Source organism: Nematostella vectensis, chromosome 14 (genome assembly GCF_932526225.1).
Source record: "Nematostella vectensis chromosome 14, jaNemVect1.1, whole genome shotgun sequence".
NCBI classification, from domain to species: Eukaryota; Metazoa; Cnidaria; class Anthozoa; order Actiniaria; family Edwardsiidae; genus Nematostella; species Nematostella vectensis.
The window spans coordinates 1,490,299-1,505,587 of NC_064047.1; the positions used below are offsets into that span (position 1 = coordinate 1,490,299).

A 15,289-nucleotide genomic window follows, 5' to 3' on the forward strand; every position below is an offset into this window, starting at 1 on the left:
TAAAAGAAGCAACTTACGACAGATATCTCTAGAAATTGGGTTAGGGAAGAAGTTCAAAGAGGAACTCAAGATGGGTAGAAATAGGAGGGGGTTTTGGACAAGAAGTAAAAGGAGCAACTTAAGATAGATATCTGTAGAAATAGGAAGGCTGGTTAGACAAGTGCAAGAAGGAACTTTAGACGGATATTTGTAGAAATAGGAGGTGGAGTTAGACAAGTGCAAGAAGGAACTTTAGACGGATATTTGTAGAAATAGGAGGAGGCTGGTTAGACAAGTGCAAGAAGGAACTTTAGACGGATATTTGTAGAAATAGGAGGTGGTGTTAGACAAGTGCAAGAAGGAACTTTAGATGGATATTTGTAGAAATAGGAGGAGGCTGGTTAGACAAGTGCAAGAAGGAACTTTAGACGGATATTTGTAGAAATAGGAGGAGGCTGGTTAGACAAGTGCAAGAAGGAACTTTAGACGGATATTTGTAGAAATAGGAGGTGGTGTTAGACAAGTGCAAGAAGGAACTTTAGACGGATATTTGTAGAAATAGGAGGTGGCATTAGACAAGAAGTAAAAGAAGCAACTTACGACAGATATCTCTAGAAATTGGGTTAGGGAAGAAGTTCAAAGAGGAACTCAAGATGGGTAGAAATAGGAGGGGGTTTTGGACAAGAAGTAAAAGGAGCAACTTAAGATAGATATCTGTAGAAATAGGAAGGCTGGTTAGACAAGTGCAAGAAGGAACTTTAGACGGATATTTGTAGAAATAGGAGGTGGTGTTAGACAAGTGCAAGAAGGAACTTTAGACGGATATTTGTAGAAATAGGAGGAGGCTGGTTAGACAAGTGCAAGAAGGAACTTTAGACGGATATTTGTAGAAATAGGAGGAGGCTGGTTAGACAAGTGCAAGAAGGAACTTTAGACGGATATTTGTAGAAATAGGAGGTGGTGTTAGACAAGTGCAAGAAGGAACTTTAGACGGATATTTGTAGAAATAGGAGGTGGCGTTAGACAAGAAGTAAAAGAAGCAACTTACGACAGATATCTCTAGAAATTGGGTTAGGGAAGAAGTTCAAAGAGGAACTCAAGATGGGTAGAAATAGGAGGGGGTTTTGGACAAGAAGTAAAAGGAGCAACTTAAGATAGATATCTGTAGAAATAGGAAGGCTGGTTAGACAAGTGCAAGAAGGAACTTTAGACGGATATTTGTAGAAATAGGAGGTGGTGTTAGACAAGTGCAAGAAGGAACTTTAGACGGATATTTGTAGAAATAGGAGGAGGCTGGTTAGACAAGTGCAAGAAGGAACTTTAGACGGATATTTGTAGAAATAGGAGGTGGTGTTAGAAAAGTGCAAGAAGGAACTTTAGACGAATATTTGTAGAAATAGGAGGTGGTGTTAGACAAGTGCAAGAAGGAACTTTAGATGGATATTTGTAGAAATAGGAGGTGGCGTTAGACAAGAAGTAAAAGAAGCAACTTACGACAGATATCTCTAGAAATTGGGTTAGGGAAGAAGTTCAAAGAGGAACTCAAGATGGGTAGAAATAGGAGGGGGTTTTGGACAAGAAGTAAAAGGAGCAACTTAAGATAGATATCTGTAGAAATAGCGTTGGTTAGACAAGTGCAAGAAGGAACTTTAGACGGATATTTGTAGAAATAGGAGGTGGTGATAGACAAGTGCAAGAAGGAACTTTAGACGGATATTTGTAGAAATAGGAGGTGGTGTTAGACAAGTGCAAGAAGGAACTTTAGATGGATATTTGTAGAAATAGGAGGTGGCGTTAGACAAGAAGTAAAAGAAGCAACTTACGACAGATATCTCTAGAAATTGGGTTAGGGAAGAAGTTCAAAGAGGAACTCAAGATGGGTAGAAATAGGAGGGGGTTTTGGACAAGAAGTAAAAGGAGCAACTTAAGATAGATATCTGTAGAAATAGCGTTGGTTAGACAAGTGCAAGAAGGAACTTTAGACGGATATTTGTAGAAATAGGAGGTGGTGTTAGACAAGTGCAAGAAGGAACTTTAGACGGATATTTGTAGAAATAGGAGGTGGTGTTAGACAAGTGCAAGAAGGAACTTTAGATGGATATTTGTAGAAATAGGAGGTGGCATTAGACAAGAAGTAAAAAAAGCAACTTACGACAGATATCTCTAGAAATTGGGTTAGGGAAGAAGTTCAAAGAGGAACTCAAGATGGGTAGAAATAGGAGGGGGTTTTGGACAAGAAGTAAAAGGAGCAACTTAAGATAGATATCTGTAGAAATAGGAAGGCTGGTTAGACAAGTGCAAGAAGGAACTTTAGACGGATATTTGTAGAAATAGGAGGTGGTGTTAGAAAAGTGCAAGAAGGAACTTTAGACGAATATTTGTAGAAATAGGAGGTGGTGTTAGACAAGTGCAAGAAGGAACTTTAGATGGATATTTGTAGAAATAGGAGGTGGCGTTAGACAAGAAGTAAAAGAAGCAACTTACGACAGATATCTCTAGAAATTGGGTTAGGGAAGAAGTTCAAAGAGGAACTCAAGATGGGTAGAAATAGGAGGGGGTTTTGGACAAGAAGTAAAAGGAGCAACTTAAGATAGATATCTGTAGAAATAGCGTTGGTTAGACAAGTGCAAGAAGGAACTTTAGACGGATATTTGTAGAAATAGGAGGTGGTGTTAGACAAGTGCAAGAAGGAACTTTAGACGGATATTTGTAGAAATAGGAGGTGGTGTTAGACAAGTGCAAGAAGGAACTTTAGATGGATATTTGTAGAAATAGGAGGTGGCGTTAGACAAGAAGTAAAAGAAGCAACTTACGACAGATATCTCTAGAAATTGGGTTAGGGAAGAAGTTCAAAGAGGAACTCAAGATGGGTAGAAATAGGAGGGGGTTTTGGACAAGAAGTAAAAGGAGCAACTTAAGATAGATATCTGTAGAAATAGCGTTGGTTAGACAAGTGCAAGAAGGAACTTTAGACGGATATTTGTAGAAATAGGAGGTGGTGTTAGACAAGTGCAAGAAGGAACTTTAGACGGATATTTGTAGAAATAGGAGGTGGTGTTAGACAAGTGCAAGAAGGAACTTTAGATGGATATTTGTAGAAATAGGAGGTGGCGTTAGACAAGAAGTAAAAGAAGCAACTTACGACAGATATCTCTAGAAATTGGGTTAGGGAAGAAGTTCAAAGAGGAACTCAAGATGGGTAGAAATAGGAGGGGGTTTTGGACAAGAAGTAAAAGGAGCAACTTAAGATAGATATCTGTAGAAATAGCGTTGGTTAGACAAGTGCAAGAAGGAACTTTAGACGGATATTTGTAGAAATAGGAGGTGGTGTTAGACAAGTGCAAGAAGGAACTTTAGACGGATATTTGTAGAAATAGGAGGTGGTGTTAGACAAGTGCAAGAAGGAACTTTAGATGGATATTTGTAGAAATAGGAGGTGGCGTTAGACAAGAAGTAAAAGAAGCAACTTACGACAGATATCTCTAGAAATTGGGTTAGGGAAGAAGTTCAAAGAGGAACTCAAGATGGGTAGAAATAGGAGGGGGTTTTGGACAAGAAGTAAAAGGAGCAACTTAAGATAGATATCTGTAGAAATAGGAAGGCTGGTTAGACAAGAAGTTCAAAGAGGAACTCAAGACGGGTAGAAATAGGAGGGTGTGTTAGACAAGTAGCACAAGGAGGAACTTTAGACGGATATTTTGTAGAAATAGGAGGGGGTGCTAGACAAAAAGTAAAAGAGGAACTTTATTCTGATATCTCTAAAGGAGGGTTGAGATGGCATTGATGAAATATTCTGGTCCAGCCAGCAAGTCATTGTAGGGACCATGCAGGAACTTACCAAAATATGGCATAGCCTTAAGCTCGCTGTATGCTCTAATCAACAGGTAGATCAAATAAATAAGATATACAGCGCCAATACTGAAGAAGAACACCTTGAGGCCCTGATAAAACAACACCAAAAAAGAACTTAGACTTGTGCATATTTAAGCACTGATTACCCCAAGTAATAGGCCATGTAATAGTTAAAATCGCCTGATACTCCAAGCTAGGCACTTATAAACAATAAACACTAGCATAGACTTGTCCACATTTTAGCCCTTTTGGCTAACAACCAAATCTACTGTACATCAATATACTGTATTTAAACTAAATTAATGTTTAACATTCCTTTTAAACACCCTCCAGGCTCTGGACTAAATTTAAATATGGTTTTTATTTGTACCATACAATAAGAGCTTTGAATCTATAGTACCACTCACCATAAAATGCCCGATATCCAGTTTATATTGATAGGTTGGGTCTCGTAGCTCATTATACCTGAATTAACGAAAGAATTATGAATACCATTATATATTATCCATTATACCATTATCTACTATATAATAATTTCCTGCAAAAACCCAATAGCAAGTTTCCCTGGGTTCAGAGGTTCTGGTACGATGGAAAGCCATAAAAGCATGGCAAACAAATGCTGACAAGTAGAAGGCAAAGTGTTCAGCCTATTATTTGACACCTCGGAGCAACAACCTCTAGTGTCGAAGAACCTCCTAGTGACAAATATTGCATAGCAAAGCTCTGTAAGAGCACTCACTGTTGCCATGATGATAGGACAAATGCAGAGACCCAGAGCAGTCCTACGATCATGAGCTTGGGCAGGTAGAAAGACAAAAATCTCCTGTCATTCTGAAAGAGAATAATTGGATTAATTAAACATTATTGTAAGGTCTGAAGCGTTAAGAAAGGGTCCTTGCAAATCCCAATAAAAGTATATAAATCTTGTAAATGCAAGGTTCCCTCTAAAAGAAATGATTCTGTTTCTACTAGGATCCTTTTTCCCCACCTATTGGTCTTCCAATTGAATGTGTTCTCTCAGGAAAGAAAATAAAACTCAATGATTGTTGCTTGCATGGACCTAAAGGGACATACCTAATACATCTTTCATACTACCACTACAACAATAAGCACACACACACTACAGCATATGGTGTCCTTACCAGTCTGATCCCATGAAAGGCGCATAACCAGAACAGAAGAAGAGCACAAAGAAATGAAGCCTGGAAAAGCGAGTCAAACATCCCAGGCACCCAGCTATTGACCAGGAAGTTAAGCGGGAAGATTGGGTCTGGAAAAGACCATGGAACAGGAGGAAAAATGTCAAACAAGGGGACACAAAAATGTTGTCAATGAGTAATTACTGTAAAGATTCTCTATCAGCTGTCATCTTGTCATTCTAACAAAATACCAAGTGTGAGAAAGTATCTCGACTTCCATCAGCTGAATTGAGACTTATAAATTGATATTTACAATTCAATTTGTTAAAAAAGGTATAAAACCTCTTTTGAGATTTTATCACATAATGTTGTCTCTAACAATCATTGAGAAAAGGAGGCTGAATAGATCTCTTTAAATCATTATAGTGGTTTTCAGTTACCATTGTAAAGAAGCAGCAGGGGAAGAAGTAACGACATCCATCTGAAAACAAACAAAAATAACTTCAAACTTACATCGCGACCAAGACAAACCGTGAGCACCAGAAATATGTATGGAATGTTTGTTCTGACCAATCATTCGCGAGATATTCAAACATTCAATTAGAAACACGTCTCAGTGTCTGAATTCTCGGGTCTGATTCGTCAGAAGACATTAAACATTCCACACATTTTAGGTGTTCATGGTTTTACTGGTTGTGCTGTAAAGCTTAACAAATAACTTCATCCTATACTTAATGTCTGTTAGCAGAAATTAATGTCTGATGCCTTTGGAATACTTTTGAACAACTGTTGATTTAGAAGTATTGTGTATCATTCTTCTTGATAAAGATGCCTGTGTTTAGGCCTATACAGAGCTGTCAGTTGCACCCTTAACAAGGCTGACACTGTATGCCCCACATCAACTTTAATAGCTTACTTTTGTTCAATGGACCAGTCTTTAACTGAGAATTTTCTCAGGGAGTGTGCGAACATACACTGAAATAAAATGAGACACAAAGAGTCAAGAAAAGCCGAGCACAAGAAACATTGTCAAGATAAGCCGACAATACATCTTAGCTACGTATATTCTCACAGTCAATGCAATCTAATAACCCCTTCATGCTTGCATACTGCATTGGCATCACTATTAAGGGTAGTTACCCCCCTCCTCTTCTATGAGTGTGTAAAATATTTATGCAGTACACATAAATAACCCCTTTCATGCTCTGAGCCTGGAGTTGATGAGGCAGGATATGCAGTGTAGACAGTCTGTGCAAAAAGTATTCGATTTGGTGTCACTCTTTATAAAGGGAAGACTGCTATTTAGTGACCGATGGTGTGTAAGCTTGTCTCTATCTATATGTACCTGCCCTTGCCATGTACGTGCATTCCCAGTGCCCCCTAGTCCCTAGTACTCACCGTCACCATAAATGCCATGACCAGAAACACAAAGCGGAACCAGATTTCCACTTGACTGAAGTCATTACTATAATGCTTCAACTGAAACAAAAATAACAATGTTTAGCCCCCGCCACATGTATCTTGTAAGAAAACGTAAGAAACCCAAAATCACTGTCTCTGGCCTCCTGTTTACTAAGAAGCCAAACGTCCCAATTTTCTAACGTCCCAGAGAAAATAAAACACAGAAATACCAAAACCCTCTCAGTTCCTTTTTTTTGTCCACTTAGATTTGACAGTAGAGAAGGCTAAATGATGCTCAGACTTCCCTCTAGAAAAACTCAAGTATATTGGTATTCCCTGAATTCACCAATCAATATAAATTTTTTTGGATTTTTTTTTTGTTTTCTCTTTCACAGTGCTCACTTGCCAGGGCCTCATAACAGACCTTGAAATACTTGGGATCGGGGGGGGGGGGGGGGGGGGGGGGAGCACAATACTTAGACATTATGAAAACTGGGATGGAACAGCAATGCCCCTGTAGGTAATTTTGCAGGGCCGTAGCAGGGGGTGGGGCACTAGGGGCATGTGCCCCCTTAATATTTTCAAACATTATAAGGAAATGACCAATAGGGGCCCTGGCTGCTGTGCCCCACAATATTTTTTTAATGTTTCTGTATTGTGCCCCCCCCCCCCCCCCCATTTTAGGTGGCCTGCTATGGCTCTCTTTTGTTATAAATTTAAATAAAAACCGGGGGCCGCCCTGATAGGCGTTAAGGCCCTGAGATGGCTTGGAGACTTGAAGGTAAATGATACGTCTCATCAAAACCATGATTTGCTGGATATCCATCAGCGTGAAAACACTGTAAGAAACTTACAGAGAATATGACATCAGCAAGTCGGATGCCCTTTGGGAACTGTAGTCCATCAAATGTCACTTTAATGGCATAAGAAGGGTAATCTAGGTATCCCAGATGCAGGATTACTGTGTGACTGCACTCCTGAAAAGAAGAATATAATCAAAGTCATCCAGCCATAGGCGCAAAGTCAGCCATGTACCCATAATGGATTGCATGGCATAGCACAAATCTTACACTAACTGTGCAATACTGGTAGCTTTATGCAAGGCCATTCACAAGTCCTGGAATATAACAGCCTCGCTACTCGGCCGACTTGGTCTATAAGTCGTCCATACAGCTAGACCCCCTACTACTGTTCCTTATCTCCGATAACCATTTTATTGTCCCAATTGTTACAATATTTTACCTTCTTTTTAACTTTATTAAGTCGCCAGAAAATCTGTTTATTGTATGGAAAGCACCCTTTCAACAAGAAATTAAATAAAAGGTGGTGGTTGATACAACAGAAACCACTTATTAAATTTGTTGTAAACCAGTTTCAAAGCCAACTATGTGACAAAAACATAACATTCTCTGATGATTTTGGGGTAAAATAACAATTTCCATTTAACAACTCACTTACCCCATTTCTACAAGTCACTTGTCTGGTCTTGTTGTCGGAGGCTGAATACAAATGAAAACTTGTGTCTTTGCCTTGTCCTCGCACTTCAACTTTCAGGTTGAATTGAGTGCTGAATATCAAATCTGAAAATAATACCCCTCAATAGAATTGTCAAATTTCATTTAATCATTTAGTGTTATACTAGCAATTGTTTAAGAAGAGAAGACTTTGTCAGCCGCCATAATGCCTTAATACCAAAACACCAAGTGTGAAAAAGCATCCATTTCCATCAGACAATTTGGGAAAACTCTTGCAATATTTGTTATTGAATTTGGTAAATTGAGAATAAAACTGATAAAAAATGTTAAAGTAAAACAATGACAAAGTGTGGCTGACAAGGGCACTGACTTCATGCTTGATAAATTTGAGGCAAGGTTGAAAGCTAAATTCAACTCAGGTCAGCTCTAAAAATCAAGCTGAAACCCATTGGTAAAGGATGTGTTTACACATTGACGCTCTTCCAACGTGGCAGCATGGGTATAGGCGTGTGTCTACCTATGGGTGTGTGTTAACTTTCTAAGTTCCATTTATGGGTGAGTGTCTTACTGTTCTTACTCCCAATTGTGGACATGCTTCTTACCTTTCTTCGTCCCATTTATCTTAAAGCGGCTCAAAAGCCAAAGCTGCTGGCTGAATGTTGACATCAGTCCTGTGTTTATCTGGAACTTCCCTGCCTGTGGAACAATAAACAACAATTACCTCTAAAAACAACATAAATAAACCATTGTTTTCACTGAGGAAACAGTCAAGACACAACTTCAAATTATTTTTCATTTTCCCAAAGGACACCAGGCTGATGTATATCCTGGTTCACCTGTGGTAGAATAAGTTTATTTACCATTAGTTGACTGGGTGGTACTTGCAGCTGATGTACGGCACTCTTCTCGTGACTGACAATAATCGCAGGGCCTGTGAAACAAAAAGCACAATCTAGACCTGTATTTTACAACAGGGGAAGTAAGGGTCCTTTTGATTCATTATTTTTTAGTTAACATAATTCATGAAAGGGACAATTTGAAAACACCTATTTGTGATTAATGGCAAACAGAATAATGGGGGGTACAAGTTATCAATGGTTCAATTTATTTAGATTCGTATGCGGTATATAACTTTGGAGTACACAAATTGAGTAAACAAAGTGGACTTAAGTATAAGAAAATACATTTTATAAGATAACTTATGGGTGAAATGAAATTATCCCATCAAAGTAGGAACAACACATGGATGTTGCATAAGTATTTGAACATTATTCAGTTAAAAATGTACAACTTCAAGGTTAAACTTCCTAGAGCGACTTCTTGTCGGTAAGTGAGCCAAATAAAGAGAACTAAAAACACATCAATCATTTCGCTGTCAAAGCTAGCAAAGTAGCAGTTTCGTATAATATCACAAAAATTAATTAGAGCATAACAAACTTGACAGAAAAAAACATACAATCCTTAGCTAGCAAAGTAGCAGTTTCGTATAATATCACAAAAATTAATTAGAGCATAACAAACTTGACAGAAAAAACATTAATACTATTAACAATCCTTAGCTATAGTTAGTCAAGGATATAGTTATAGGGATTTTAACAATAGATGTGGAATAGTTTTTATATGGAAGGAAGGACAGCGTTCGAGAATGCAATTTCTAGTTAAGGTTAATCAGGATTAAAGATCGAAGATTGTTTGCTATTACATTCAAAGTTAACCGCATTTTCTCACTCATGAAATTAAAAAGAGAGCCAGGATACCATTTGTGCTTAGAGGATTTAACTCACCAGCTATTCCAATGATAAGTGTGACAAAAAACGCGACGAAAAATGCCACAAAAACCATGACAAACTGCCTCTTCGTTAGCGTGTAAAGCCGCATTTGAATGGTGCTATAACGAAGAAAACAAGTATACCCTAGTTAAATATCGTCATAGATGGATAGCACAGAGTATGCACTACATGGACTTACGATTCCATCTCTTTTGCCGCCATTCTGTTGTGTTTTCAGATGAGATTTTTCACGAATTCGCCATTTCCAGGTTTGTTTTGTTGGAAGGGACTCGTCACGGCCGGGACTACAGGAAACTGGGTCGAGCTATAAACCTATTATGAAAGGGAACGGGAATGGACTCGGGACTCGGAGGAGTTCTAAATGAAAGGTTTTAATTCTTTTTTTCTATTAAAAAAAAGATTTATATACGAATATTAACCGTAATGCTTATTATAGCTCGACACTTTCTTTCATAAAATTTTTGCTGCTCACAGATGTCAACACAACCCAGAACTCGAGCTCACAAAATAAAAATTGGGCCTTGTTCAAACATATCGTCATATCCCTGGGAAGATAGCTATGGCGTACATCTGCTTCCTGGAATAGGAACGGAGTTGCTTTTTTACTCTTGCTCCCATGAGCGAGCGTGAGCAAGAATTTCGTTATTATTTTTATTTGTTGCAACCGGGTTAAAACTCGGTACTTCACTTAATGCCTTTAGGATTTTTCATTGCTCGGGACTCCCTTTACCTTATCAAATCCATACTGAATGTCTTAGTAAACGTTATATATCTGTACAGTTTAAATACAAATTAAGATATCCGAAAAGGGATCAGCAATTGAGAGCCAGGATGAGCCTGCCCTAAGAACTTAAGAACACAAACCATCTTAGATTGCGTGCATTTCAATGTAGCTTGTTTTTATTGTTCTTCTTCGCACAAGAATGTCATATGCACGTGCGTGACTGAACAAAGAAGAACAAAGGCTAAAGGCAGTAATGTAGACCTAGGTCGTAGTGTGCTGCACATGATGACGAAATCACTACATTACTATAGCAACACACCTATTCCCAAGAGACGCAAAGCGTGAAAAAGACCCCGATATTGTTCAGTCTACATCTCAGCGAGCTGTGCGTGGCGTAACCGACTAAGACAGGGCTGGGATCCTGGTTATTGCCTCCCCATTAATGCGCGGGTACCTCAGGTTCCTTTGTGTTGTACAGTTCGCTAGATAGCGGTGCTGGGGCCGAAATCTCCAGCTTAGCCGTAAAGCTTTATGCTGCCATACGGTGTTTCAGCGCATGTCTGGAAGTATGGTCTGTCTTTTCTCATTTTACCCGATCTGGACGAGGTTCGATTCTCGGCCATGTCTTTTTTTTTTTCACTGTTTACCAGTTACATTTCCATATTTTTTGCTCACCCTTGATCTCCTTTGCCCACCCACACTCTCAGTTTTCGGTATCCTCGGGGACCCAAGGCGTCGCAGAGATCGGGCACATTCTTTCTCGCGCCGCGCTCCCTGTGTGCCCGATCTCCGCGACGCCCTGGGTCCCCGAGGATGAGTTTCCGGCCAAGTCCATATTCCTTTCCCACACTTTGCTCATCCCTTTTCGGATATAAATTGATATAATACAGATATAAAATTTACTACGACATCCAAGATTGATAATAAGATACGTTTCACTCGGTACGTTTTACTTTATTCCTTAGCATTCTTCATTGCTCTCGGGAGTCCTTTACGTGTAGATGGATAGGGTTTTGATAGAATCCTTGATTCAAGATACAAAAAAAAAAAATACGACAACTATTATGAGCGCAATTATTCGTTCAGTTTGCCCATAAAGGTTCAAGGATAAAAAAGTGACTTATTAAAAAAAAAGTCATCTATTACGTCATCGATCTCGACTCGTTTTGGCGCGGCGTCGAATGCGATGATCGACATTTAATAAAAAAACTCAGCAAAACATAACAACAATACAAACTATGTTTGAAACAAGTTATTTTATTTTAAAATCATTATTATTATTTACAAATATAGGTGCAATAGTGTTCCCGAACCACGCAAAACCGACCAACCATTCTCATTCTCCGAGCAGTACGGTAATTTTTCCTTTATACACTAATACTGTAGAATTTCTAAAAAAAAAATAATCTACTGTTTTAATGGAGATTTAAATTGTCTATTTTTTCTATCATCTATAGTCTCTAGGTCGGTATCACTTTGCATTTGTCGGAAGCGCTAGCATCTCAGCCAATTATTTCTTTATTCATTTAGTGTGTTTCAAATTGTTTTACTTATTATCTCACGAACTTAGGTTTGTGTAACAGGGTGAGCACTCGATGCAATACCCGCAACTGAGCCCGTAGTACGTGTCGTTTGCGGAGTTACATGACTACAACGCCCGAGTCTATTGTTTACATAATCGAAACTGTGAATACAATTTGTATATGTTTGGAGAATTGTACAAATGACAACAACTCATTTAACTCCTATTATCTGTTCCTATTGATTTAAATGTGCTCAATCTTAATTGTGGTTATGGCCCCCCGCGTAGACAACCAAAGAAATGTGAAAGCACCGTCTTCGGTTTCCGGTTTGAGCAAAAGCACAGGAAGCCCAAGACCTCTGACATTCTTTAAATCAAATCTTTTAATTACACAATTAAAATAACACAGAGTTGCCTGTGACGGAGGCTATTTGTTGCTATAAGTTATTTTGATTCCTTAAAGGAAAATAAAAACAAGCAGCCAATCCTGGCGTTCACGGGTTTGCTGTGGCACGCCGTGGGTGAATGGGTTTGTGGGTACCCAGCCCATGCTCGGAAACTGGGCTTAAAAGCAAGTGTTTGTGTCTAACTGAATAAATGAGTTCCAATTTTAATTCTAATTAAAGCAAACGAAACCCGTCTGTTCTTAACTTAACCACAGCGACCGTTTATAAATTAAGAATAAATGTTATTGTTAATTTAAAATATGTTAATTTAAAATATGCGATAAATATAGACAGGAATAGGAAAAATACATCAAAGCTAAAATGCATTACCCAGCCACTGAGCTTGTTTAGGCGTCGTGCTGCGCATGCTCTGTTCACGCAGTTGAGTCATTATTACCCTCCCCACCCTCCCCACCCTCCCCTTCTGACTTCTCTGACGATGTGCTCCTGAAGAAACCGCGCCTGCGCACACCCTTTCCTGAGCCCGTCGCGGGAATGACAGCGTACAGCGGTTCGTCTTGTGGTGTGGTCACTTCCGGTATGTCGAATACATCATCCGCATCGTCATTTCCGGTTGAGTCTTTCATCACGATGTTGTCGTAAATCGGATCTTTCTTTCTCACGGAACAATCTGCCATTTCGTAAGTGGGATTAACCAGTGCGAGTGGGCTTTGGGTTTTGTCGACGCCGCTGGTGCCTTTCGTTGGACGCTTTAACGACAATGGCGACTCTTCGTAACGGGGAGCGTCTCGCGCATCGGGCGACCTCGTCTTCTCATAATCCCTCCTCTTCTTTCCATCAAGTTTTTCGTCTCCACCAACAGCACCCTCTGGCAAACACACCCGTTTCTGTCTCTCCACTTCGTCCCAGTCCTCCTCGTCCCCGCGAGGACTAATGCTTTTCTTGATGTCATCTATCGTCTCGTAATCGTCTCTATTCTCTTGGGCATCCTGTGGAAATTTCTTGCCTGTCTTGAGGTCGCTGGTGCCTTTAGGTCTTTCGTTCAGCACGTTACTGACTTTGCGGGATTTAGGGACTGCGCCCGCGCTGCTCCCGTAGCAGGGATTGCGTACTGTGACGAAGGAGGAGGGGGCTGGTTCCTCCCCTGGGGGGAGGTAAAGGGCGTTGTCACATACCTGAAAATAAAATAAAGAGCGTCAACGAGTTTTAACAGCATAAAAAAGTTTCGAGCTTTAATATTTGATCGATGTTCAAGTCTGACTTCTATGATTTTTTCAGATAAAAATATTGCATTAAATATGACCTCTTTATGGTAAAAGATATTATAAATATTATACAAGGCGATTAGAAATCAAATACTTGAAGGCCTCTGAGGGCCAATACAGGCATGTCTTAATCTTATATCATTGTATTTCTGGTCTCACCCATATATCATTGTATTTCTGGTCTCACCCATATATCATTGCATTTCTGGTCTCACCCATATATCATTGTATTTCTGGTCTCACCCATATATCATTGTATTTCTGGTCTCACCCATATTTCATTGTATTTCTGGTCTCACCCATATATCATTGTATTTCTGGTCTCACCCATATATCATTGTATTTCTGGTCTCACCCATATATCATTGTATTTCTGGTCTCACCCATATATCATTGTATTTCTGGTCTCACCCATATATCATTGTATTTCTGGTCTCACCCATATATCATTGTATTTCTGGTCTCACCCATATATCATTGTATTTCTGGTCTCACCCATATATCATTGTATTTCTGGTCTCACCCATATATCATTGTATTTCTGGTCTCACCCATATATCATTGTATTTCTGGTCTCACCCATATATTATTGTGTTTCTGAACTCACCCATATATAATTGAGTTTCTTGTTTTACTCTTATATCATTGTGCTTCTGGTCTTACCCTTATATCATTATGTCTCTGGACGTTTGTCGGGTCCAGGTTATTCGCCACAAACTCCTCTTTTCCCAGTCTCTCACGTGCGAGGGTTTCCACAGCTTCTGGATCAACTTCATGCTGCTCATAGACTGGGTTCTGGAAATCCATGTGCTCATCATGCGCATTGTATATTACTGGTCTCTCGTCATGCTGAGGGGAGAATGGAAACTTGTCAGCAGTGCATTCGCAAAACTGTTTACTCAAAGAAAAAGCTGTTTCTTTATACCGGGCTACCATTAGTATGAATCAATCAGGGCAAAGGATGGGGCCAAGAGTAGTAATTAATTTACCACAAGGCCAATTAAGTTCAAATCGGCATCCTTAGCTCTGGTAATAGGACACTAGATCCATCTAGAAACTTTTCCATCCAAACACACACATAAAACTAACCGTCTTCGTAACTACCAACGAAAGGGGTCAACCGGAGTCGAACTCAATTCAGTGAGCGGGGTGGGGCCCAGACCCCTCGAACTCCATCCCCCCCCCCCCCCCCCCCACTCTATATCTCACTGGACACATGCCTGTCAATACATATTTCAAATGGTCTCCGGGGAAAAAAAAGCAAAATATATGCGAAAATTCAAAATAACAGTAAAGAAAAGTAGAGAAACTATTTCTTCCAAACTGACATGACGGAAAAACACGACGTGACGCTTCAAATAAGCCCATTTCACACCGATTAAGGCGGAGAATTTAGTACTTAGTACTTAGTAGCAAACAAAATATCAAGTACAATTTTTTTTAAATCGATGCGACTTTTTGTAAAGTGCCATTGCAATTTGAGCTTTTCGTCCCTGAACTGATACACAGGGCAATGATGATCAAGGAAAAATTATCTTTAAAAGCCAAAATCTGGATATGCGCTTTTCGGATTCACGTTATTTGTGTTTTGAAAATCAGTCCGTACTACAAGGAACCTATAGCAATTGTAAGAAATTGTGTCTTCTCTCTCTATCTGGAATTGCGCGTTTTCCAGGTTTTTCCGTCATGACTTCCAATCTACTTTTCCAGCATGGTATATATGATGTACTCCACA

General features: G+C 39.4%; 2 protein-coding genes across 2 annotated transcripts in view; both read right to left on the minus strand.

Annotated features, from left to right (window-relative positions):
• The window catches only part of LOC116602239 (transmembrane protein 181-like), a 33,620-nt gene extending 23,689 nt beyond the window's left edge, over positions 1-9,931 (minus strand). Inside the window, exons 1-13 of the mRNA XM_048721828.1 lie at positions 9,815-9,931; positions 9,631-9,734; positions 8,707-8,777; positions 8,449-8,542; positions 7,830-7,951; positions 7,226-7,348; positions 6,369-6,449; positions 5,887-5,945; positions 5,411-5,451; positions 4,974-5,101; positions 4,571-4,662; positions 4,239-4,296; positions 3,818-3,920 (exon numbers count right to left, since the gene is read on the minus strand). Of these exons, the coding sequence (XP_048577785.1) occupies positions 3,818-3,920; positions 4,239-4,296; positions 4,571-4,662; positions 4,974-5,101; positions 5,411-5,451; positions 5,887-5,945; positions 6,369-6,449; positions 7,226-7,348; positions 7,830-7,951; positions 8,449-8,542; positions 8,707-8,777; positions 9,631-9,734; positions 9,815-9,837 (1,099 nt within the window). The 5' untranslated portion in view covers positions 9,838-9,931. The remainder of the gene's footprint in view (positions 1-3,817; positions 3,921-4,238; positions 4,297-4,570; positions 4,663-4,973; positions 5,102-5,410; positions 5,452-5,886; positions 5,946-6,368; positions 6,450-7,225; positions 7,349-7,829; positions 7,952-8,448; positions 8,543-8,706; positions 8,778-9,630; positions 9,735-9,814) is intronic.
• A 1,666-nt stretch (positions 9,932-11,597) lies between these two features.
• Positions 11,598-15,289, minus strand: part of LOC5518833 (protocadherin Fat 4) — a 32,719-nt gene continuing 29,027 nt past the window's right edge. The window contains exons 20-21 of the mRNA XM_032363532.2: positions 14,218-14,403; positions 11,598-13,464 (exon numbers count right to left, since the gene is read on the minus strand). Coding sequence (XP_032219423.2) covers positions 12,703-13,464; positions 14,218-14,403 — 948 coding nt within the window. The 3' untranslated portion in view covers positions 11,598-12,702. The remainder of the gene's footprint in view (positions 13,465-14,217; positions 14,404-15,289) is intronic.